We start from the raw sequence: 27,065 nt of genomic DNA on the forward strand, positions 1-27,065 counted from the left end.
CAGAACAGAAGGGATAACTAAAGGCCTGTGTTGAGATTGGAGTAAGAATTCCCTAAGTCTCTTTTTGGACTCAGAGTAATCCTGGCTTTCCCAGCGGAAATGCTCCCTAAGAGTATGCAAGGTTTCACTGAAGGAAAAATCTTCTGGAGGGGAAGCAGAGGGAATGGAATCCTCTGTATCAGAATCCTCATAAGTAGATAAGGGCAAATCCTGGTAATTAGAAGGAGCAAAAATATCAGATTCCTGACTCAGAAGAATCAGAAAGAAAATCCGTTCTAGGTCTCCTAGAGGGGGAAGGCTGGCTTCCCCTAATTAAGGTAATAAGGTCTTTAGCCATTCTAAGCATTTGTTTTTGAGGGATATGGGCCTGAGCCCGCGGTTTGGTCATCTGTTTTCTAGGCGTAGTGCGAGTTTTTGGCCTGGATGAAAATGATGGCATTGGTTTAATATGAATGTCTGTAGGCCTGAATACACCCTCAGAAGCTGGTGCCTGCACAGCGGCTCCGGACCCATCCAAGGTAAAGACATCCGCAGGTTCCAAAGTCAAAGAAGCATCTCTCTGCACACCGGACTCAGAATGGGTCTCAGTAAAGGCCTGTGAATCTGAAGTAGCGGGTATTAGGGGCTGGGAAGCACCTCACTGAGTACCAGCGGACTGGCGACTAGCTTAACGGAAGCATTGTCGGCAGTTTTGGACCTATGCTGTCTGTCTCTGTCTTTATCCTTACATTTTTTCGGAAGATCGGTAGTTGGATGGCTTAACAAAGCCATTTCAGAGTACACAGATCAAGTATGAAAGTAACTGGCTGCAAAAATAACCAGACTATGAATAGTTTGGGCGTTGAACAAGGCACAAAACTGACAGTGAGGGACGTCGTGGCCTGGGCCTAAACACAGGATGCAGTAAGAATGAAAATCTCTATGAGGTATTTGCTTTCCACAGATAAGACAATTGTTAACTTTTACTGACATCGGTTAGAACAAGAAAAAGGATCCCCAACAGGCTATTTATCTTTTTTGAAGACTTCGGGTCTGAAACTCGAACGAAAATTTCAGGAATCTGCTGACCGGCACTTGCGAACTGCTTCTGCTTCGGGCACCGCACGTCAAGAAAGACTGATGTAATGGCATCGGCTGCATGTTTTATACCCCTGACGACCTGACGTCAAAGAAGAAGTGACAGCATCCAAAGTCTGAGGGCTACCTGCAGGCAGATAACCCAAATATGATGACTGCAACAGTGAAACATGAAGAACATCTGGGAAAGAGAAGAAATAACACTTAACCTTACACTCTGAAAAAGACAGGATTAATCACCTACTGCTCTCATGTAGAAGAGAATGAATAACTTAAAGGGTCATCTGTGAGTGCTTCTGAAAATAGCATATCAGTAGAGAGGACATTACACTCAATAGAGATATTTCCTTAACCTTACTGACTTGAGATGGTAAAAATATGGTGAACATTGTCTTCTGTAATGACACAGTAGAGATATCAGGTATGAAGTATGAGACATTAAAAAAGTGCATTAAGGAAAAAGATGTCCAAAGCAAGAATACAATAATCACATCAAAATGAAAGGAAGAAAATGTAAACTGGCAAGAACAGAGTATTACTTTCAGCTTTTATGGCAAAATACAGTAAACTGGTACAAGCAAAAGGTGTAATCAAAAGAAAGCACATACTTCACCTTACTTCTACAGTATAACAAGTGCTATGTCAAAATCTGATGACAAGTGTATCAGAATATCAAAGGTACAAATAAATGCATTTATAAAATGCTTTAACATACAAATATGCTATCATTTTGTACAAAAACATACTTTAAAGCAGCAATTTTATTGCATTTTATCTGGGGGTCACATGAGCTAAATTATCTTACCTGTTTTTGTCGGATGCGATACAGGTGTGGGGTGCATTTTTGCTTCCCTTGTAAACCCATCTAAATTTCCTTTAATGGCTTCTAAGGCATCATCCCTGCTCTTCTCACCAGTCTGTAAAGAAAAGAAAAAAATGTTTGCTGCCTAGACTATTAACAGTTTTACTGAACTGTTGCTTCCAATTTCACATGTATTATTATTTCAAAACTTGATACAAATTATTTGCTGGCAAAGTTTGATGGTAGTTTCAAAAAATATCATTGTGGCCTCAGTCTTTAACAGAAGAAAACTTTAAGATACACTAAGACTTCTAAAAACATTTCAGCTTTTCAGCTAAACAGAAAAAGCAGTCTGTACATCTTTCCTTCTATTGTGACTATCCTGTTTACTCTATCCCACTCCCACACTAAACCTGTTGTCCTTCATAGAAAATGTATGCCAGGAATTAAGTGCAATGAGCATTCTCTAGTCAGACAATGTACTTTCTGACAACATGACATGGACATCTGCCAATTAAAAGTAGTGCCTCCTTGTGCCATTTTCCCCTGGAGGGGGAGGACACGTCTCTGTTTATTTCAAGAATCGCTTCAGAAATTCAAAATACAAAATTATGTTCCTAAAAAATGTAGTCTGAGTGCAGAATTTTGTCAGGAAAGTTATCATACTCTCCAGTAATTATTTTCAGCTGAAAAAACATGCTTCTGTTCATCCAGTCACTTATTTCATAAAGGTTCTGCAGTACATAGATTACATAGCTTTAAATTGACAATGCATGGTGGATCAGTGGTTAAGATCTCTGCCCCACAGCTTCAGGTTCTGGGGTTCAGTCCTGAATCAGTCACTGTCAGTATGGAGTTTGCACATTCTCCTTTTGCAGGGGCATATCCTGGGTATTCAAGATTCCTCCCAAAAATACCTTGCTGATTGACTATTAAGTGTCCGTATAGACTGAATTGAAGCTTGCTGCAATGGTCCAGATCACGGCTGGAATAGGTCCATGATTACCAGTTGACTTACTCAGTTAACAAATGAATAACACTGTGCAATATTAAAGTCACTGTCAAAAACTGCAGTTTGAGTTTCAACTGTTCCAGTCAGACACTATTCTGATGACTGTCATTTGATTAGCTCTCACTGGACTCTGAAAATGTGAGGCAGACAGTTTACTGGCCTGAAAGAATACATGGTAGAGTCAAGCATGGGTTTCCTGAAACTTGTCAATAGCCCACAATTTCTCATCTAGCAGAAGAACAGTGGGATTAAGGATTGTCGAAGCAATGAAATCTGGTTTCTGAGTTTCAAACTAGCAGGTCTAGTCTTTGGAATCTTGGAAGATCTTTGTCTGACTTTCTTCGGTAATAACCACAATATTATTCTTCCAAGCAATTTTTTTTTTGTTTTTTTTTTTTTTTTTTTACAAAAAATGCACAATTTTTTCAATAGAAGGAAGAAGACTTCTCCAAGACCCTTTAAGAGAGAGGGGTCTGAAGGCATCCCCTTCTCTACCTCATCATTTCAAGAACTTCTTTAAACATGGGATTCCTCTAGGGGATGCTTGAGAGTTAGCACCCTCAACATCTGTAGTGGGGAATTCTTGCACTTATGCTTCCTACCAAGCTTTAGAGGGGACATGTCTATGAACAATGAAGCTTCGACTGGTCCAGCAACCCTGGAATGATCCTGCACAAAAAGCTTCTTGACCCCCTACCCTGCAGATCAAGTAGGTGACGAAAGCACTAGTTAAAGAAACGTTTCCTCTCAATGACAAACATCATAGTTGGGACAACATGCAGACAGCAGAAAATGCAGGTCAGTCTACAGTGTCCAGATATCAAAACTATACTCTGGGATCAGGGATTAGGACATTGGCCTCTGCTGTGTGGGAACAAAATCAGTTGAGGCCAATGCCAACACTGAATGCACAGGTATCAAAGCTCAACCCATTATCATGATGTATGACTACTGGACAAAGGTACCACTTGACCCCAGGCCTGATGTCAACAACCTCAACTTAGAAGGATGGAAAATCAACCCTACTAAAGTGACCCAGACAGACTAACTCTGTGCCCTGGGTCCTAAGAAATTTCCAATGCTGACAGGTGAGGAAGAAGGTATCAACTCCAAAGGATGCAGTCCTGACACCAAGAACACAGCTAAATCCTATCCATCTGTTAACTCTGTCACTTGATGGTTCAATCCTTGCCTTGACAGGAAAATCACCACCAAAACTGGAATTGGGGAGACTGACCTTGAATCAGTGCTTAAGGCCAAATCCTGTCCTGAGAAACACAGCCATCTTTCAATATAAAAAGCAACAGTTTTGTTTTTCTCTCTAACAGCTGGAGCTGTAAACAATGCAAAGATGCCACATGCAGTTGCAAAATATTCTTAAGCTAGACAAAAAAAAAAAAAAAAAAAAAAGATTTAACTATCTTAGGTCAGAATTTTATATCCACATTTATACTTCATTTCTTGAAAACTCTCCTCCCCAGATCACAAACTGAAAAAATAACAATAAAAAAAGAAAATGATGCAGAAATGTAACGGCAAATGCAAAAATGTACTAACAATGCACAACAGCAGCAAAGCAAACTGTAAGGGTGAGGTGATAAAAACATCAGATCTTAGGGGGGAAAGTAAGGAATCCCAAGACTGTTAAAAATGAAATAAAAGGAATGGACTGATCTGAAAAGTTGACCGATTTGAAGCAAAAGAGTGAACAACTAACAAACTGAAGTTGCACAAAAATGAGAATTCTCATAAACCATAAATTTTGACAAAAATGTAGCCTATGGTTCCTTGACTACACTACTGTAAAGCATGACAAAAAGAGATCCGGTGACAAAGTAACCTTGCAGAGCATTATGGGGAAAGTGGAGAAGCTAGCAGTCTGAGAAAGCATCAGAGAAGACTAAAGGTCTGGAGTTGTAGTTATACTGGTAAAGAGGATGGCCCTCATCATCCCAGATATGATGTTATAGGATCTTGATAAATGTACTCGCTTCTTTGGGGGAGTGTCAGTGTATTAGCAAATCATAACATAGGTAGATTTCCAAGCACTTCACTCGCATGTATTGAAGTTGGGCAGTAATAAGTAGTCACTGTAGCACAGCCACACCAAAAACCCTCTTACTTCTAGACTGTATCACCAACCTGTACCGTTTCATCAAAGTATAAACAATTCATGCATCAATTTCTAAAATACACAGTTCAGAAACATTTTTAAAATAAGCTCCTGAAGTTGCTGCTGCTCCAGAAGAGTGTGTACTGTTATTTACTGCACTGATAGTAATAAAAGGCAAAACAGTTGGCCAGCCATTCAAATTTTTGACATATGACCTTTCTTAATTATTTAATACATACATACATACATTTGTTAAATGGGGGGAGGTAACTGATCTCTTTTGAATTTAAGCTGCACATGGCTGTCTAATGCATGAAGAGTACAGTTGTGAAAATTCAACTTAGCATAACAGAAGATGTTTGAATGATCACTGCAACAGTAGCCATAGATATATGGGTTACATCCTGCCAAGGATACAACAGCTGGCCAGCTTCCAAAGCTTCAGGGCATCTACCACATACCTAAACTATCAAGCTGGGCTGAGGAAAAGACAAGTTTTGGCGCAAATACTTTTAGAGCTTTCCTGCCATAAGATAGCGTGAGGCTGACCCTTGAAAGGTCAAGACTAGGAATAACAGAAAATAAATGTCCACATCTTGGCATAAAAAACACACCAAAAGACGAGGAGGGAAGAGACAGTGAGGCAGCTAATGCAGCAGTGATCATTTGCACATTTACTATTATGGTAAGTTCAACTTGCACATCTATACCATGCTCTTCATATTGATCACTGCTGCAGTAGCCTTAGCTATATGGGTAGATTACCTCAGCTAACTATATTTTGGACGTGGAAGGAAATGTGGAGAATCGTCCCAGCAAAGCATGATCTAAACCAATAAAAAGAATCCAGCTTCCACTGCTTTGCAAAAGTAAGTACAGAGGACCAGGTAGCAGCTTGTAGAATCCAATCCTTTCTAAAAAGCCATTGAAGCAGCCTAGGTCCTTGTATTGTGGGCCTTAACCCTGCCTGGAATAGACTTGTTATGGTGAGTACAACAAAAGGTAATAGGCTTATATAACCATTTCGAAATAGTCTGCTTTGATATAGACTGTCCATTCTTCTTACCTGTACAAGAAATGAACAACTGATCTGATGATTGGAAATATTTTCTATCAACATAGTACCCGAGTTGTATGTGGACATCCCAAAGTATGGAGTATCCTTTCTCCCTTGTTTTCAGGCTCAGGAAAGAAAATGGGGAGAGGGATAATTTGACAAAGTAAACTCAGATACTACTATAGGCATAAAAGAAGGATCAGTTCTCAAAGAAACACTGTCCTTCTGGAAAATGAGATAGGGTTGACTCATCATAAGAGCTTGCGAGTCAGATACCCTTCTTTCAGGGTCAGAGCAATCAATAAAACTGTTTCCATATTAAGAACCTCAAGTCATCCAGACTAACTGGTTCAAATGAAGAAAGTGTTATTTTCTCTAGAAGAAAATTAAGATCCCAAGGAGGGGTCACTGGTTTACTTTGAGTCCTCTTATGCAAAACCCCTTTTAAGAACATTTTGACATATAACTGCCCTGAAAGAGGAGGATTCATGGGGAGACATGTTGAAATGGTCGAGAAATTAACCTTAATAGAAAGGCCATAGGATAGTAACTCACACAAATATTGTAAAACCAGAGAAAGTACAGTTGCACGGTAGATGTCCTTCTGTTCATTGTTGGAGAATCACTACATTAAGGATCCCTTGCCAAGGGTGGTCCGACTTCCAACCAGTATACCAAAACTTTTAAGTTGCTTTAAGATACATTGTACGTCATACATATGCTCCTAGCATAGCATAGGGCATAAAGGTGACATCTGGACATACCATCCTCAGAACTGAGAGTTCCAGTCTAAGGGAAAGGAAAGAGGTAACCAGTACATCCAAAAGACAAATGGACCAGTTGGAGGAGGGAGGGAGTGAATACTGCGACAGTGATAAGAAGGACATCTAAAGTTATGCTAATATTTTACACAATTGTAGTATGTCCTTCCATTTCACTGCTGCAGTATTCATTACATTAGGGAGATTGCCAAAACTCAGGGAGAAGATAAGAGAAGGAGGAGGAAAAACCAGCACAGCCCTCGATGAAGCCATGAAGGATGGCTCTAGCAAAACCAGCTCTAGCACTGGCAATCCCATCCAACTTGTAGTGCTTGATAAATGTATGCACAGAAGTCCAAAAGCATCAGAGGTGTGTACTCTTGGGTGTCAGTAAAGCTCTGGAGTGCTTTGTGCCCAAACTTGTATTTTAGTCAGCTCAGCTCAAACTGCTTGACAGTTTGGGCTCACAAAAGGTGCCCTGAAACATTAGAAGCTGGTCAGCTGCTGTATACTTGGCAGGATACAACTCATATACCTAAGGCTACAGCAGTAGTGATCAAGATGAAGAAAGTACAGTTGTGCAAATTTACCATAAATGTAGACGTTTGAGTGTACTCACTGTTGCAGTCATCACCTGTGGGTTATCCCTGCTGTGGTAGCCCTCGGCCAGCCCGTATACCAGAGTCAATTTTTCTGGGGTCAGCTGCAGTCGCCTGTAGTCTGATGTCAGGTCGTCAGTGCTAAAAAGCAAGGCAGTCAACGTCATTACATCAGTTTTACTTGCTCTAACCCATCAGAAGCATAAGGAAATAAGGAAAGGTGGTCCTGGTGACCAAAAGCCACCATGGGAAGCTTATGTCCCCCTAGGAGAAGATGCTACATTGGGGATGGAGGGAGGGGAAAACCAGGACTACAACAGTAAATACACTCGAACATCTGCATTTATGGTAAGTGTACACAACTGTACTATGTTCTTCATGTTTCCCTGTTGCAGTCATCACCTGTGGCAGGATTCCCAAAGCTGAGGAGAGGGGTGGAAGGAGAGGTTAGAGTTCTAGGCATGGGTCAGCAGGCCCTGCAGCACTGCAGAGGCAAATCCTGCCCTAGACTTAGAAAAAAGAGGTAGGTGGTAATACTTTGTAAAGGTATGGACAGAGGTCTAAGTGGCAGCTTCCAAGATGTCCCTGGTGGGGATTCCTCTGAGGAAGGATGTGGAAGTGGAGGCTGCTCTAGTGGAATGGGTATGGATAGACTTGGGGGGGGGGCGGTTCTCATGTAGTCTGCAGCAAAAATGGATACAGTGTGATATCCATTTGGAAATGGTTTGTTTGGAAATGGGTTACCCCCCTCTGCTCCAGGTGCAAAGCTGACAAGAGGTTGGTCTGTTTTTCTGAAAGGTTTAGAACGGTCCAGATAGCATCTGAGTTGTCTGTGCACGTCTAGCGAGTACAGAATCCTTTCTACCTTGTTTTGAGGGTTGGGAAAGAAGGTGGGTAGGTGTATGGCCTGGTTCAGGGTCACATCAGACACCACCTTGGTCATAAAGAAGGGGTTAGTCCTCAGGGAGATCCTGTCTGCATGAAAAATGATGAAGGGCTCAACAGCCATGAGAGCCTGAAGCTCTGATACCCTTCCTGCTGAGGTGACAGCTAGTAGGAAGACAGTCTTCCAGGAGAGGTACTTTGATTCTGTAGGAGCAGCAGGTTCGAAAGAAGGTAAGGTTAGTTTTTCCTAGAACATAATTCAGATCCCACCCAGGGTGGTGTGGGAGGGCCTTCTGGAAGGTCCGATATTAGAAGCCCCTCTGAGGAGTTGCTTAATCAAAGGATGAGAGAAAAGAGGGTGGGTCTGAATTGAAATGGGCAGAAATGGCTGAGGCATGGATTTTAACAGAGAAGAAGGAGAGGCCACTATTGAGCAACTCGGCTAGGTAATCCAAGATAAGGGAGATGCAAGGATGAGAGGTATTGGCCCCTTTGAAATGGCTCCAGGAGCAGAATCTTTTTTAATTTTCCTGTGTATGATTTTCTGGTGCTGGGCCTTCTGGCCTCTGTGATGATGTCTATGACCTGTTTGCTTAATAAGGACTCCTTGTTAGCTTATAAGGTATAAGCCATGCTGAAAGATTAAGAGTCTGCAAGTCTGGGTGGATCTTTCCTCTCCCCTGGGTCAAGAGGTCTGAGATCAGGGGAAGCTGCTTGAGTGGCTGTAAGGTCAGGCTGAGCAGCAAGGGGTACCAATGTTGTCTGGGCCAATCTGGAGGAATAAGGATGGCCTTTGGTCTCTCCTCCCTTATTGTGATCAGTACATTGGGAATAAGGGGCAGAGGAGGGAAAGCGTATACAAACAGGGAGTTCCAGGGGAAGGTCAAGGCATCCACCTTCCATGTCTGGGCATCCCTGGTACAGAACATTTGCAGTTGGTAATTGAGGTGCAAGGCAAAGAGATCCACTTCTGGAGTCCCCCACTCCCGAATGACTTGTAGAAAGAATTCCCTGTGGAGCTGCCATTTGTGGGGCTCCAGTACGTTTCTGCTTAAGTGGTCTGCCAGGGTGTTGCTGACCCCTGGTAGGTATTGGGCAATTAGATGTAGACCCATGGAGGTGGCTGTAAGCCAGAGGCTCATGACTAACCTGCACAGGGGGTAAGATTGGGTTCCCCCCTGTTTGTTGATATACCACATTACTGTGGCGTCTGTTTCTATAAGAACCACCCCTGGTCTGAGATGGGGTTTGAAAAATGTCACAGCCTTTTATACTGCCATCATTTCTTTCTGATTGATGTGCAAGTGAAGTTGCTGGACATCTCAGAGACCTTGGGTGCAACCACCTGCTAGGTGAGCGCCCCAGGCAATGTCTGAGGCATCGGTGGTGATGGTCTGGCCGGTAGGGCGGAGGATGAAGGGAAGACCCTTGTTTCAGGTACAGGCCTCTGCCTACCAGAGAAACTCGGCCCTTATACATGGGATCAGAGGGAGAGAGGTCTCTAGGGGCTGAGAGTGCTATCACCAAAGGTTCTTTAAATACCACTGAAGTTTCCTCATGTGAAACCTGGCCAGAGGAAACAGAAGGATGCAAGATTCCATGTATCCCAGGGCTTGCAAGAACTTCCTTACAGTGAGGCGACTTCTGGAAGCAAGCTGGGTAAAGTAGAGAAGCAGGAAGCTCTGCTTTTCCTGGGATAGGAAGGCCATTTGGGATGCTGTGTCTAGCAGAGCTCCCAAGAAAATGATCTTCCTGGTGGGGTTTTGCTTTGATTTCTTCTCATTGATGGTGAACCCTAGGGAAGTTAGGAGTGATTTCACAAACAGAAGGTCTTGGAGTAGCTTTTCTTTGCACTCTGCTTGAATGAGGCAGCCATCCAGGTAACGGTAAATCTGTACATTTCTTTGTCTGCAGAATGCTACGTCTGGGGCCAAGCATTTGGTGAATACACTGGGTGCAGTAGATAAGCCAAAGGACAGCTCAGAGAACTGAAAGTGTTGTGAGCCTGCTCTGAAGTGCAGGAATTTCCTGCACGATTCCTTAATGGGAATGTAGAGGCAGGCATCTTTTAGGTCTAGGGTCACTAGCCAGGCATTTTTTGTTAGCACAGGCGGCAGCTGCTGCAAAGTTAGCATTTTGAATCTGGGGACCACCAGGGAGGTGTTCAGAATGGACATATCCAGGATGGGGCACCAAATGCCCTCTTTTCTGGGAACAAGGAATAGTCTGGAATAAAATCTTTTGCCCGTTTGATCTGAGGGGACAGGTTCTACTGCTCCCTGGGATATAAGAGTTTGTACCAATTTCAATGCCTCTGCCCACTGATTTGGAGGTAAGTCCGGGTGCTCTCTTAAAATTGAGAGTTCGCTGTAAGAGAATTTGTATCCCTGAAAAATGATCTTTAAGACCCATTGGTCCTTTGTTACAGAAAGCCAATTGTCTTTAAAGAGGGAGATTTTTCCTCCTAGTTTTTGATGAGTGAAGGGAGGGCAGAGGGAGGAGGGGGAGTCATTGTGAGTGTTTACCATAAAAGGTTGGCTTAGAACTCCCTGCCTTAGAGACGGAAGTGGTCCAGTGTTTGCTTCTCTGCTGGCCTTGGGATAGGGGTCTGGATGGTTTGTCCCTGCGGGGCTTACCTTGGCCCTGTCTGCTAGGTGCAGGGAAGGCCCAGTGCTTAGAGGGAAAGTTCCTGCTGAACCTGGGAGGTTGTACCTGAAAAAAGTCTTTTACTGTTTGCATATATTTTGCTTTGTCTTCCATCTTTTTAAGCACCTCTTCTGCTTTTTCCCCAAACAAGCGCATGTTTCCTAATAACAGAACCTGTCACTGCTGCCCTGCTAGAGGCTTCTAGGGCATCATACCTGCATTGTAATGAGTGTTTGGTCACTTGACAAGCAGTGTGCAGTAAATCTGCTAACTCTTTTGAATTGGCACAGTCAGGAAAGGTAGCAATTTTCTGTTTTAATAGTTCCAAAGTGTGTTGTTAATATTTTAACGCATGGAACTGACAACTGAGTGCTCTGACAGCTAAGGTTGCACAGCTGTATACTTTTTTACCCCATCTGTCCAGAGCTCTGGAGTCCTTGTCAGAAGGAAGCGGATTCTTGGCAGAACTAGTCTTAGCTTCTTTTGGTCCCTGTGTGGGTCTTCAGCAGGATTTCTGTACAAATATTTGTGAGAATCCGGTACTCTGCAGTACTTGTCAGGTTTACTGGGAGCAGGAGGGAGGGCGTCAGTGGCTAAGCTGCATTCATGGAAAACATCATCCACCACTTCTAAAATAGGGGGGATGGCCAAGGGTCTGTGCTGGGGCAGGTCCAGAAACTCTCTAAGCCTTTTCTTAGACAGTGGGAAGTCCTCAGATTCCCACTGAAAATGTTCCCTGAGGGAGTGAATGGAAAGGACCTCTGGAGGGAGGGCAGAAGGGATGGATTCCTCTGCATCTGAATTCTCATAAGCAGTTAAGGGATGCTGTTCCTCTTCAAAAACTGAATAGTCAGATTCCTCAGCATCCTGTTCTGTCATAATTTCTGGAGAAGGGTGCCTTTTCCTTTTAGACGTTATGGCCTGACTACCCTGGATAAGGGAGATGAGATCCTCCGCCATTTTCAGCATATGTGCTTGGGGTGGTGGAGCAGTAGCACGATGGTGGCTAGAAGCAGATTTCCTAGAAGTGGCTTGGCTTCTAGGTCTGAGAGAAACGATAGTCGGAAGAGAAGACGTCGGTTTCTGTCTAGATTTGGTAGTGCGAAAGGCCTTCTCGGAAGCTGGTGCCTGCATCACAGCTCTAGATCCAACTGAGTCAGAGACAGCCAAAGGCTCAGAAGACTAAGAAGATTTCTGCACCATGCCAGACTCCAAAAGAGTCTTGGTAGAAGCCTGTGTAGATATCAAATCAGAATCAGAAAGCGCTTCACTGAATTCCAGAGAACTGATGACCTGCTTAGCGTTAGCATCGTCGGAAAGCTTAGCCTTGTGTGGTCTGTCTCAATCTAAATCTCGTTTTTTGGAATGTACACAGATTGTTGGCTGATGGATGCCATATTGGAATGCGAAGATGAAACACAAAAATAACCGTCTACAAAAAGAGCTCTATGGCGAATGGTTTTCGCATGAAAGAGGGCACAGAAAGTACAGTTGTGTACCTACTATAAATGTAGATGTTCAAGTGTATTCACTGTTGCAGTCATTACACTTGGGTTATCCTGCTGGCAGGCTACCCGCAGTCGGCCTGAATTCCAAAGTCCTGGTCTGGCGTCAGCTGCTGTCGCCTCTTCCCTGACGTCAGTGCACCAGGGGTATAAAAGATGCAGCCGACGCCATTTTCTTCAGTTTTTCTTGCCCCAGATGTCAGGTGTCCCCAAAAGTGTAGGCTGTAAAAATTATGATAATAAAAAAGCATGCACATAACCTTCATCTACAAGCAAATACACCACATAGGTTGTATACAATAGATAGGTACAGATAAGTCCCAGCAAAGAAAAAGGGGGATGGTGGGAGGGTAACCTGGACTGCAACAGTGAATACACTCTAACATCTACATTTATGGTAGGTACACAACTCTACTATGTTCATCGTGTTTCACTGTTGCAGTCATTACACTTGGGTTGAATCCCAAAGCTGAGGATAGGCGGCTGGGCCTAAATAGAGTTTGGAGTGGCTAAGAGGCCCTGCAGAACTTCAGTGGCACAGCCTGCTCTGGATTTAGAGTAGAGAGGTAAATGGTAGTGCTTTGTAAAAGTGTGCACTGAAGTCCATGTTGCAGGCTCCAAAATATCCTTGGTTGGTACTGCTCTGAGGAAGGCTGCTGCTCTGGTAGAATGTGGCCTAATGCCCTTGGGCACTAATTTGCCATGTGGTGAATAGCAGAAACGAATGCAGTGGCCTATCCATTTTGAAATCTGCTTTGAAATGGCTTTTCCTTGGGAACCTGCAGCATATGCCACTAAGAGTTGCTCAGTCTTTCTGTAGGCTTTAGTCTTGGCCAAGTAAAAGCGTAGCTGTCTGTGTATGTCCAAAGGATGCAGAAGTCTCTCCCCCTTATTCTATGGGTTTGGATAAAAGGTAGGCAAATGTATGGTTTGGTTAAGAGCCACGCTGGACACAACCTTAGGCATAAATGTCGGGTTTGTCCTTAGAGAAACCCTGTCCTGATGGAAAATAATAAAAGGTTCCACAGCCATTAGTGCCTGTAACTCTGAGACTCTTCTTGCTGAAGTTATTGCTAGGAGAAGAGAGGTTTTCCATGACAAATATTTTATCTCTACTGTATTGGCTGGCTCAAAAGGAGGCAGTGTGAGTTTTTCCAAGACAAAATTGAGATCCCATGTAGGTACTGGAGCTCTCCTTGGAGGTCTTATGTTTTTGGCTCCTCTGAGAAACTGTCTTAGCAGTGGAGGAGAAAAAATAGGTGGGTCCGTATTGTAATGAGCTGAAATCGCAGAGGCATGGATCTTAATTGATGAAAAGGATAGGCCTTTGTCCAGCGTTTCAGTTAGGTATTGCAAAATCTGAGGAATATTTGGTTCAAGCGAGTCAATTCCCTGCGTTTGGTTCCAAGCACATAATCTCTTCCATTTTTCTGCATAAGATTTTCTGGTGCTGGGCCTCCTGGCCTCCAAAATAACATCCATAAATGCTTTAGAGAGAGGTGTGTTCTGAATGATTACATTATCCGCCATGCAGCCAGATTTATGGTTCTGAGATGGCTGTGCAGGATCTGACTGTTCTGTTGGGTCAGCAAATGAGGTATTAGTGGCAATGTCCAGGCTGGGCCTTGAGACAAGCTCTTTAGAATTGGGTACCAGTGCTGGCATGGCCAGTCTGGGGCAATCAGTATCATTTTTGGCTTCTCTTGTCTGACCTTTAGGAGTACCTTGGAGAGGAGAGGCAGAGGAGGGAAGGCATATACTGTAAGGGCTTTCCAGCTGAATGAAAGGGCGTCCACTTCCCATGCTTGCTTGTGGTAAGTCTGAGCGCAGAATCTCTGTAGCTGGCAGTTGTGAGGAGAGGGGAATAGATCTATGTCTGGGCATCCCCATTTCCCTGTCATCATGTTGAAGATATGTGGATCCAGTTTCCACTCGTGAGGATCCATGAGGTTTTTGCTTAGTTCGTCTGCCAAAGTATTTGTCTTTCCTGGCAGGAATTGTGCTTGCAGATGTACTTGATAAGTCAATGATGTGTTCCACAAAGTCATGGCTTGCCTGCAGAAGGGGTAGGAATGTGTGCCTCCTTGCTTGTTTATGTACCACATGACTGTAGCATTGTCCGTCTTTATCAGTAGTTGTCCTGGATGAAGTAGGTCCTTGAAGGCTGTCAGGGCATTTTGTACAGCTAGCATCTCTTTTTGATTGATATGAAGATACATTTGGTTTGTGGGCCATGTGCCCTGAATACATTTTTCTGCCATGTGTGCCCTCCAGGCATAATCTGATGCATCTGTTGTTAGTGTCTGCCTGGCAGTGGGTATGGTGAATGGCTGTCCCTTGTTGTGGTGACACGCCTGTGCCCACCACTGAAATTCCTGTTGCAGGCAGGGAATGAGAGTAATTACTGTTTCCAGGCTGTGGTAATGTTGAGACCAAACACTTTTTAGATACCATTGTAGTTTCCTCCTATGCAGTCTTGCATATGGAATTAGTAGAATGCAGGATGCCATGTAGCCCAGAGCCTGCAGAATTTTTCTTGCAGATAACTGGGTCTTTGTTGCCATGTCTTTGAAGTAAGAAGTCCGATGCCTTTGTTTGTCTGGCGTGAGATAAGCCATCTGGGCAGTTGTATTTAAGCTTGCACCCAGGAATTTTATCTCTTGAGAGGGTACTAGTTTTGATTTCTTTTCGTTTACTGTGTACCCTAGGCAAATTAGTAATCTTTTTAGAAACGCCAGATGCTGTAGTAGAATATCTTTGTTCTTTGCTTGAATAAGGCAGTCGTCCAAGTAGGGGTATATTTGAATTCCTCTTTGTCTGCAAAATGCAATTACTGGTGCCAGGCATTTTGTGAAGACCCTGGGCGCAGTAGATAAGCCAAAGGGCAGTGCAGAAAATTGGTAGTGCATTGAGCCAGCTATGAATCTGGGGTATCTTCTGCAAGATTGTCTGATTGGGACATGCAGGTATGCCTCTTTGAGGTCCAAAGTTATAAGCCAAGCCTTCTTGTCCAGCATGGGCAGAAGCTGCTGTAGAGTCAACATTTTGAATTTTGGGACATCCAGAAAAGTATTTAGAATAGACAGGTCCAGAATTGGTCTCCAGGCTTTGTCCTTTCTTGGTACTAAGAAAAGTCTTGGGTAAAATCCTTGTCCCTGCTCTTGTTGTGGCACTGGCTGAATAGCCCCCCATGTCCATGAGAGATGAAACTTGTTTTTGTGCCTCTTGCCATTGATTGCATGGCAGGTCTGGCATACCTTTTGCCTTTGGAAGGGTGTGAAAGTGGAACCTGTAGCCCAGAGACACTATATTTAAGACCCATTTGTCCTAGGTGATCTTGTGCCAGTTTTGTGAAAAAAGTGCTAGCTTTCCCCCTAAGGGTGCTGCCACAAAAATAAGTGCTTGGCCAGAGGGAAGCCATTGGGTCTGTTTTCTATAAGGCTGTGATTTGTCTTCTCCGCTTTTGGAGGTAGAAGCACCCCATTGTTTGGGCCTGTATGAGCCCTAGGGCTGTTGCCTGCCTCTAGGGCGTCTGAATCTGCCTCTTTGTGGTCTGTCTGACACCGGAAAGGACCAATTCTTAGAGGGCCAGTTCCTGCTAAATCTGGGTGGCTGTACCTGTAAGAAATCCTTTACTGTCTGCATATATTATGCCGTATCCTCCATTTTCTTTAACACCTCCTCTGCCTTAACACCAAACAAAGTATCATGCTGTAATGGAGTATCCAATAATTTTGCTTTAACATGATCAGGCAGATTCTGTTCCTTTAACCAAGCATGCCTGCTAATAAAAGAACCTGTAACAGCGGCACTGCATGAGGCCTCCAGTGAATCATAGCCACATTGCAAAGTATGTTTTCCTACTTGTTCAGCTGCATGCAATAAATCCTGCAAATCTTTGTTCTCAGAACATTCAGAACTGGTCAACATGTTATGTTTTAACAAAGACATTAAGTATTGCTGATATTTGAGCATATGAAACTGACAATTTAAAGCCCTTACAGCCAAGGTAGCAGAAGTGTAAATTTTTTCCCCCATCTGTCCAAAGCCCTAGAATCTCTGTCTGAGGGGACAGGGTTTTTGGCAGAAAGAGCCTTGACCCCTTTGGGACCCTGTGAGATAGTTTCTGGGTCAGCAGCAGGGTTTTTGTAAAGAAATTTATGGGAGTCTGGGACCCTGTAGTACCTGTCTGGCTTAACAGGGGCAGGAGGTAAAGAGTCTGGAGACAGGCCGGACTCTGAAAAAAACATCATCTACTATGTCTGGAACAGGGGGAATTGCAAGAGGTCTGTGCTGAGGAAGTAAAAGAAAGTCTCTAAGTCTTTTCTTAGAATCGGAATAATCCTGGCTCTCCCAATGGAAACGCTCCCTCATGGTATGCAGGGTTTCCCCAAAAGAATAGTCCTCAGGAGGAGAAGCTGAAGGAATAGAATCTTCAGCATCAGAATCCTCATAGGGAGGAACAGAATATCCCTGATCAGAAGAGGAATCAGAGGAAATGGAAACCTGATCAGAGGAATCGTATTCAGTGTCTTGCCTAGGCCTCTTATCAGGAGGGGGATGGGAACCCCTGATCAAAGTAATTAGGACTTCGGCCATTTTGAGCATCAGTTTCTTAGGCATAGAAGCCTGTCCTGGAGAATGCTGTACTGATTTCCTTGTCTTTAAAACTGTTTTAGACTTTGTCATGGATGCTGAAGTAGGCTTTATATAAAGTCGTGTAGGTCTGAAGACACCCTCAGAAGCAGATGTCTGCTCAGCGGCTCCGGACCCATCTGAGGGGTTAATTTCTGAAGGGCCAATACCTTGTGTATCCAGAGGCCTAGCTGACTCCACGTGTGAGTCGGAGGTGGCCTGTGGCTCTGAGGTAGTGGGAGTCAGGGGCTGCGAAAGCACCGGCGAACTGGCGACTGGCCTAGAAGAGGCTTCGTCGTCTGTTTTGGAACTCGGATGCTTGTCCTTGTCTTTATCCTTGCGTTTTTTTATGAATTCCGGTCATCGGTTGTTCTGACAGCATTATGTAGTTAAACCTTCTGCCAAAATAATGAAAAGCAAAATCGTACCGAAGCTTAATAGTGCGTTGGTTAAATCTAGCACAAAACCGACAACTAGCAATGTCGTGGTCAGGGCCTAGGCAAGGAATACAGTAAGAGTGGAAATCCTTATGAGGTATTTGCTTCCCACAAGAAATACAATTGTTAACGTTTTCTGACATCAGTCTGGGGCAAGAAAAAAGTTTCCCCAACGAAGTACTTAGCTTTATTGAAGACTTCGGATCTGAAATTCGATTTTGAAAATCTCAGGAGTCAGCCGACCGGCACTTGCGAACTGCTTTTGCTTCGGACACCACGCGGCAATAAAGACTAAAGAAAATGGCATCGGCTGCATCTTTTATACCCCTGGTGCACTGACGTCAGGGAAGAGATGACAGCATCCGACGCCGGACCAGGACTTTGGAATTCAGGCCGACTGCGGGTAGCCTTCCAGCAGGATAACCCAAGTGTAATGACTGCAACAGTGAAACACGATGAACATCCGGCAATGGGGGACGTCGTGGTCTGGGCCTAAACAAGTGATACAGTAAGAATGGAAGTCTCGGTGTGGGATCTGCTTTCCACAGGCGAGACAATTGTTAACTTTTTTGGACATCGGTTAGTGCAAGAAAAAAGAACCCCCAATGGGGTACTTCACTTTAGACGTTTTCAGCTGAAAATTCAACATCTGATAGCGATCGACCGGCACTCGTGCAAGCTGCTTCTGCTATGGACTCCAGGGCAAGAGAAACTGATGTAATGATGTCGGCTGCCTTGCTTTACAGCACTGACCACCTGATGTCACACTACAGGCGACTGCAGCCGACGCAAAAAAACACTGACTCTGGTATTCGGGCCGGCCAAGAGCTACCACAGCAGGGATAACCCACAGGTGATGACTGCAACAGTGAAACACAAAGAATATCATCAGATGACTGCCTTTATTCTGGTAATCTGGATAAAAACCTTGCAACTAGACATTGTCAGAGACACTGCTGATAAAACTTTGGCAAGAAGGATGGATTAACTTTTTAAACTTGATCCTTCATTGTGAAGGTTTGTACATAAATTCTTCCTCTTGAATCAACTGTTTTTAGAAAAATGTTCCCCGAGAAAGGCACTAAATTAGGAAGCAGGACAGTTTAACCCCGGACTATTTGATTCCAATTAAATTTAATAAAAGCATGTTACTGCTTAATATTTTACTCAAGAACTTTACATAACGATTTAATACATTTAAAATTTTAATATGTAAATGTTAATTTATATATTTAATATATAAATATTATTAATTTCATTAATAACAGTTTTTAACATTTGTACAATAAAATCAATTTGGAATTTTAATTAGGAAGTTAACATTTATTATTTTTAGTTAGCCAATTAAAAAATTATGAGAAGCTCTACGTAATTATTCCAAATTTGTGCAACTGGCACGATATAACTGGATATATGCATTAACTTTTTTTTAAAGTTCAAATCGTCTTGGCTCAAACGTTAACTTTATTATTGCTGTTTTAATGGGGACCAGCAGGTGGCACTAGTTACTTTTTTTTAGTGGGTTTACTATCAAATGTCTGAAATGCACACAGTTGAATACTGGCTGGTCGAATGCGTGGTTTCTAAGTTGTCATAATGTCAAACTGAAAGTGGTCGAGTGTATATTAGCGAACGTGGGTATACTTTCGCAAATATAAACTCAACATTTTCAACTGAGATCAGAGTACAGTGCAAATCAGTTTGTTTATGTTTTTCCTCACTAATGCATTCTCAGTGCTAGTATATATAATAAGCAAGGGGTGTGGGGTGCACAGCCCCCTGCATGGGGGGCTGTAGGGGGGGTGTTTGCCCCCTACTAAAATGTAAAAGGTTGCAAAGACGTGTCTGGAATGTTTCTTCCCAGGTCTCTGCTGAAAATTGGCTTGTTCCAAGTTGGACTTTCCCAGGAAACAAATGTTAAATAAATAAATAAAACGACACATGGATTTTTGAAACCAGAAGTCTGACATGTCAAACGTGTTTATCACGTTCAATATTGTGGCCAACTTTTATTTGGGGTTTTCAACTTGTTTCGCTCTTTAAATACAAAACTGTTTTGCCTTTGGAATTTTGATAGCAAACCTTTTTTAGTGTACTGTTGTGGAACTCCACATTTCTTTTGCTTATCTAATAACAATGAATTGCGCCTTGCATCTCATAACAGCAGCACAAGAAGGAGCTCAAGACTTAATGCTGGCAATACATTCTCTGTGTAAAATCAGTTCAAGCAGGTATTTAACAAGATTTCATGCTGGCAATACATTCTTTGTTTATAGCTCGTATTCTTTGATTTAATCTCGTACTGTTATGTACTACTGTCAGTTCTGGTACAGAATCTAGCAGATTTTAATGTTTAGACAGCATATATGAAGTTTTTAATGGTTGTTTTATTCTGTATACATTGTTCTGGTTTTTATACTGTACTAATGTTAGATCTGTATATTTAAAGTTTTACAGATATAGTTTCGGAATCTGTTAATGCTGGGGTCAAATCATCCTGTACCCCCAAAAAAAAGAAGTTATGTCTTACCATAACGTTCCATCTGTGTTGTTGATCTTCGTTCATACATTACTGATGGGTTATGTCTTACCATAACGTTCCATCAGTGATGTTAATCTTCGTTCATACATTACTGATGGGTTATCAGTTCCATCCACGGAATTGAGCCAGCCATATATCAAGCTCACATCAGCCAAAAACTCTCGAACCAAGGTCCTACCCAGAACGCTCTGCTCCCTGTTACCTCAGATCGAGTTTGCAAGTTGATAGACAAAAGAAGAGGCCACCTCTGGTCATAACAGACCTACAATAAAGGAGTATATGAGATCAAGCAAGAACCTCCGGAGGGAGATGGAGGGTGGGGAGTAATGAATGAACAAAGATCAACAACACAGATGGAATGTTATGGTAAGACATAACTTCTTTATCTGATGCTGTTAATCTTTGTTCATTCCTTAATGATGGGACAGAGTCCCCCAGCTACTTCTATTCCTGGGTGGCCCTCATGGAAGGACATTCCTGAGCACCATGGAGCCAAAAGAAGCTCTACCTCTGGAGGCAATGAGGAATAAAGGTATGAGGTTTGGCCCAAGTCGCAGCTGAGCAAATATCATTGAGGGAAGCCTTAGCATGAAAAGCTGCTGAAGTCGCCGTAGGCCTTGTAAAATGCGCTTTGACTCTGTGAGACAAGGTGACATTGTTCTTGTTGTAGATAAAGGTAATGCAATTTCTCAATCACAAAGCCAATGTAACTTCTGAGACAGGATGACCTAGTCTTGGTCCAGAAATAGTTGGTCTGATTTACGGGTAGATTTTGTTTTGCCCAGATAAAATTGTATTTGCCTATAAACATCCAAGGAGTGCAGGCAATACTCTCTCTCCCCTGTTAGAGTACTTAGGAAAAAATACTGGAAGGTCAATAAATTGGTTGATAGACCGCTCTGACACCACTTTTGGTAAAAAGGAAGAATTAGTTCTCAATGATACCCGATCCTTATGGAAGATGAGATAGGGAGATTTGATGCATAAGGTGTGAAGTTCTGACAAGCGTCTGGCCGATGTGATTGCAATCAGAAACAAAGTTTTCCAAGAGAGATATTTTAAATCACATAAAGACGCAGGTTCAAAGGGGGGAGCTCTTAGGGCTTGCAGGACCAAGGCCAAATCCCAAGGCTGTACTGGTTCTCTAAAGGGAGGTTTTAGGTGAAGAACCCCCTTCAAGAAAAGTTTAGAGTCTATTTGACATGAGTAAAGAACCCTGAAAACCAATGTGGAAATTCGAATCGGCAGCTAAATGAACATAAATAGTAGAGGTAGACACCCCGGAGTGGAAAAGGTGTGATAAATAATCCAAAACCACCGAAACTGGGGCTGACAAGGGGTCTGTTTATTCGCTGCCCATAGAGAAAACCTTTTCCATTTACTGAGATAGATTAGTCTGGTGGACGATTTATGAGATGCAATAAGAATATTGCGCACTGGGAATGAGAGGTTTTCCTGCCTGGTAATCACTGGAAGTGGAGAAACCAAGCTGTCCGTTTTCGGGTTGTTAGATTGGAGTGAGTCAGCCCTTGCAGATGGGAGATCAATGTTGGGGATGGATTGAGGATCCACGGTTGATCTAGCAGGTGAGGCCAGATGAAAGGGAACCAGACTTGTTGACGCCAGTATGGAGCTATGAGGATCACTTTGCTTTTCAACTGCCATGATTTCTTCAGAAATTGGGAGATGAGGGGCAGAGGAGGATAAGCATAAAGTAGACTCGAGAGTCAAGCGTGGACTAGAGCGTCTCTCTCTGACTGTCCCTGGGGGGATCAGGGCAAAGTAGTTGCTGCACTTGAAGTCGGTTGGGGAGGCGAATAGATCGCAGCAAGGCTGGCCCCAGCGGTTGAAGATTTTTGCCGCTATTACAGGGTTGACGGACCACTTGTGAGGTTGGAGAATGCACCTGCTCAATTTGTCTGCTATCATATTGGAGCTCTCGGGAATATGCGTTGCAATTAGAAAGCAGTTGGAAGCTATTGCCCATTGCCATATTCTCAAAGCCTCTCAGCATAACAGGTAAGATCTGGTGCCCCCTTGCTTGCTGATGTACCAGACCACTGACAAGTTGTCTGATTGGATCGCAATAGTCCCTGACAGGAGGATGGAATGAAATGCTTGCAATGCTAGTAGCACTGCCCTCAGTTCCAGGACATTGATATGCAAAAGGCCCTCTGTCTCCGACCAGGTGCCTTGGACCAAGTTTCCCCACCCACCCCATCAGGGAGGTGTGTGTGGTCTCCGTGGATTTCGGCTGATGGGGACTGAAGGGGGAAGACCATTGTTGGGGGTTTTGAGACGTCCACTAGAGTAAATCTTGCTTGCATCTCTGAGTTATTCTTATCTGAAAAGACAAAGGATGTTGTAGAGGGTACCACTGAGTGAGAAGTAACCACTAAAGAAGCCTCATGTGGAATCTGGCTAGAGGAACAACGGTGATCAAGGCCGCTATTGACCGCAAGAGTTGGGGTATAGATCGAGCGAGAGATTTGTGGTGATAGAACAGCGGTTGAACCTGTTGCTTTATTCTTTGAAGCCTGTGGTCTGGAAGACATGCTGTGCAATTTCTCATGTCCAACAATACCCCAATGAATTCCAAAGACTGAAGTGGGGTCGTGTTGGACGTCTCCTAGTTTACAGTAATTCCTAGAAAAAGCAGAAGCTGTTTAATTTCTTTATTTTAATTAACAGCTTTATTAAAAGTATTCACAGTGTTATTGGTTCTATTTTTTGTAAAGATTTCAATATTGTATTATTTGGATTTTAAATTTTATTTTGGGTTGGGAGAAATTTTTAACAAGTAGAAATTGTATTTTTATATTGGCTTCTTAGAAAAAGTTTTCCTTTAAGAATGTTTTTGCTCAATTTAGCTCTTTGATCTTGTGACAGATATTCACCAATCATTGGATATTTTATGATATTTAACAATGTGTTGTGTGACTTTCCAATTGTTTCTGATGAAGTCAAGGTTTCATTGACAAAAGCGCTTAACTCCTTATATTATTTTGTGACAATAAAAGAGTACGTGGACTCGCAACATTGGTGCTATTCATTTGTTCTTCCAGTAGACACTTGGTGGGGGCAGTGAAGAGCCAGTCATCTAGATATGGAAACGCCTGGAATCCTTGAAGTCGCAAATGAGTGATAACCACTGCCATGCAATTGATGAACACTCTGGGGGCAGTAGAGAGACCGAAGGGCAGAGCTCGAAATTGGTAGTGACTGGCTCCAATGTGGAAGCGGAGGTATCTTCTTGAGCGTTTGTCCATTTTTATGTGGTAGCACGTATCTTGAAGATCTACAGAGCACATCCAATCATCTTCTTCCAGGAGAGGAAGGATAGACTGAACCGTGACCATCCAGAACTTCTCTGTTTTTACAAATTTGCTCAATGTGCTAAGATCCAGAATTGGTCTCCAGTCCCCTCTCTTTTTTGGCACTAAAAAGAATCTTGAGTAAAAACTGGATCCCATCTGGTCTGGGGGGACCGTCTGGATGACGTTTTTTTTGTAGCAGCTTTTGGATTTCGTGTGCTGCTGCTTCCCTTTGACTGGGTGGAAGGTCGAGTAATACTCTGGATGAGGTTGGACAAAGATGAAAGAGGATGCAATAGCCTCTGGATATTATCTGGTGTACCCAAGAGTCGGTGGTTATATTTCGCTAGGCAGTGGGGTACAATGAAAAACGACCCCTGACCGCTTCAAGAGGTGAGCAGTCGGGCAACGCTTCAGGAGTACTGATAGGGTTGGCCAGAGAAAGAATCTCTGGAACCCTGGTTTCGTGGACCTCCTCTGCCCCGAAAGGAGTGTCCTCCATTGGAGTTTCCCCCTCTGCCTCTAGGTGGAGAACTCGGCCTGTGCATCACGGAAAGAGCCCCATGATTTCCTGTGCCACATCTTCCTGCTCCTCTGATTTCTGGAGTAGAATCATTGAGGAGTGGAGTGTCTGACACCAACAGCAGATAGGGTCTTGCCAACTTGTTCGCACCTTGCCAGCATATCTTTAACTTTAGGGCCAAACAAAGAAGAGGCCTCGGGGTGTTCATGAAGGAAGACTTAAAGGAGTCCACAAAGTCGCAAAGTCGCATCCAGGCATGTCGTTTGCTGACTATACCCACGCCTGCCGCTCTAGCTGCTCCTTCCATTGCATGAGAAATAAGACGCATAGAAGAATTGGATATGGACTCTAGGGTGGCTATCTGAGAAGCTATGTTGTCATGGACCTTATCAGAAACAGCTCATGCCAAGGTTTTAGAGAGTTGGTTGATAAGCTCCCTCTGGAGCCACGTAAAGTGTGCCAGATAGTGCAAAGACCTTACGGCAAAGGTCAATGAAGCAAACACATGCTTCCCTAGTCTGTCTATTGCCCGGGACCCCTTCTTGGGTGGATGGACAGTTTGGCTTTCTTCTGCCAAGTCCTTCTTAGTTGCAGCCGCCACCACCATGGCATCTACTGGAAGACCTCGTGACCAATGGGGATGCTCAGCTGGGGGGGAGGTGCCGATAAGATATTATCAGGCCTCCACGGTTTCGCTTCCAGATATCAGGAGCTTTCCATGCATGCTGGATAATGAGCTTATCGGCCAGCAGGGTAACCCAGGAGGTAGGGGGCCGGGCACGAAAGGCCTGCAGAAATACAGATTCCTCAGAGGAAGGATTAGAGGACTTCATCACCCCTCTGTATAAGGATCTCGAGGATGTCACCAAAGGACACCTCATCAGAGGGTGACCGTGGGGTCCCTTCCCCGTCATCAAAGTCCAATTCTTCAATCAAAGACTCCTCAGTGGAGGCCATGTGCTTCCTCTTGCATGAAGCTTGCAGGGTACTTCCTCAGTGGGAGGTTTTGGGGAAGACTGCAAAGAGGGGATCCCTTGAGGGGGAGAAACCTGAGGCCCTTGTGCCCGGTGGCTGGCGGTTGCAGCTTGTGAGAGTTGCAGCACAGAGGGGGTGAAAGGACACTGACGTGGGGTTTGCCAACAGAGGCAAGTGCCCTCTCCATGGCCTGGAAGGCCGGCCCACTCAAGGAGGGATGGGCACCCGGGACTGAGCACAACAACCTTAGAACCAGGGTCACACCCTGCCCCGATGAACCGACCTCCAGACCAGGAGTCTCAGGAGGACTGTGAAGCATGAGAGAGGGAAGATCCCTGGAGGGTGCCATAGAAAAAAATCGGAGTGGAACCAAGAATGCCCCCCCATGGCACAGCCACTGGCCTGAGAAGAGCCCAATGCCCAGTGCACCAAGGGCCACAATGACGACTCCGGCTCCAAAGTGAGATCCACTATTGGGGTTGAAGGGAGGGAAGCTGCTGTTCGAGTAATGGGCTTCGATACTTGGGTGGAAGTCGAAGGAGGAGTGTACGTTGGGGTTTGAGGAGATGTACGTTCACTAGAAGGAGGGAACATGGGTTTGGACGGTTTAGAGACCTCTGGCCACAAGCAACTGGTCAACAAGCTGCAACACATCTTGCTCAGACAGGCTCCTGGTCGACCTCACAGAGAAACCTGAGGGCGATTCTGGCCTTTCTAGAAAAGGAATATATTGGCTACCAACGAATGGATCCAAGGAAGGAGAGTATTTGGTCCTTGCTAATTCGAGAGGTGCAGAGCGCGGAACATTGGATGTCTGCAACAAAGAGAATGGTGTTGAAGTACTTTGTGCCAATGCCAGCACCATAGAAGATGAAGGTGTCTGCACCATAAAAGCAAGTGTCTGCATCGATGGGTACGGTGCCATCAAGGATAACCGATAACCCATCAGTAAGGAATGAACGAAGATTAACAAAGTACAGTTGTGTACACTTACCATAAATTTAGATGTTTGAGAGTATTCACTGTTGCAGTCATCACATTTGGGTTATCTACTTGCAGTAGCCCTCAGTTAGCCTGATTAACAAAGTCTTGGGTCCTGCATGGGTTGCTGTCCCTTCTTCCGTGACGTCAGGTCATCAGGGGTATAAAACATGCAGCCGACACTATTACATCAGTTTTTCTTGCCCCAGATGTCAGGTGCCCCCCTAGTGGGAAGCAATCAAATCTATAAATAAACAAGGATATACCTCCAACAAAAAAGCAAATACACCAAAAAGCTTTTGAGCATAGTAAAGAAGAGCAGAGGTATAGCCAAAAGAAGTAATGGGGCTGGAGAGAGGGTAACCAGGACTGCAACAGTGAATACACTCTAACATCTACATTTATGGTAAGTGTACACAACTGTACTATGTTCTTCTTGTTTCACTGTTGCAGTCATCACATTTGGGTAGATTCCCAAAGCTAAGGATGGGAGGAGGAATTTAGATAGCATTAGAACCAGCTATAAGGCCCTGCAAGACTGCAGTGGCAAAGCCAGTTCTGGATTTAGAGAAAATTGGCAGATGGTAATGCTTGGTGAAAGTATGTACAGAACGCCTCTGAGAAAGGCTGTAGAGGTAGATGCAGCCTGGTTGAGTGGGGTCTGATCCCCTGTGGGATAAGTTTTCCATGGTGCTTGTAGCAGAAATTAATGCAATAGCCTATCCATTTGGAAATGATTTGCTTTGAAATAGCCTTCCCCTCTGCCCCTGCAGCAAATGCCACCAACAGTTGTTGAAATTTCCTTTGAGGTTTAGTCCTGTCCAAGTAGAATCAAAGTTGTCTGTGCACATCTAAGGAGTGCAGTATCCGTTCCCCTTTGTTCTGTTGATTAGGAAAGAAGGCTGGCAAATGAATGGATTGATTAAGGGCCACACTGGATACCACCTTGGGCATGAAGGAGGGATTGGTCCTGAGGGACACCCTGTCTGCATGAGAGATGATGAAAGGCTCCACTGCCATAAGGGCCTGTAATTCAGATACCCTTCTTGCTTAAGTGATTGCTAAAAGGAAAGCTGTTTTCCAAGAAAGGAATTTTAAGTCTGCAGTAGCAGCTGGCTCAAAAGGAGGAAGAGTGAGTTTCTCCAATACAAAGTTAAGGTCCCAGGCTGGAGATGGAGCTCTCCTGGGTGTTCGTATATTT

The 27,065-nt window shown here is 43.9% G+C and overlaps 1 protein-coding gene across 1 annotated transcript in view; it reads right to left on the reverse strand.

The window, feature by feature from the left end:
* Positions 1-27,065, reverse strand: part of SYNRG (synergin gamma) — a gene marked incomplete in the record, with an annotated part of 2,786,306 nt that overhangs the window by 1,833,640 nt on the left and 925,601 nt on the right. Inside the window, 1 exon segment of the mRNA XM_044054902.1 lies at positions 1,883-1,994. Coding sequence (XP_043910837.1) covers positions 1,883-1,994 — 112 coding nt within the window.

Source organism: Protopterus annectens, chromosome 13.part0 (assembly GCF_019279795.1).
Source record: "Protopterus annectens isolate FY-2018-M chromosome 13.part0, PAN1.0, whole genome shotgun sequence".
NCBI classification, from domain to species: domain Eukaryota; kingdom Metazoa; phylum Chordata; order Ceratodontiformes; family Protopteridae; genus Protopterus; species Protopterus annectens.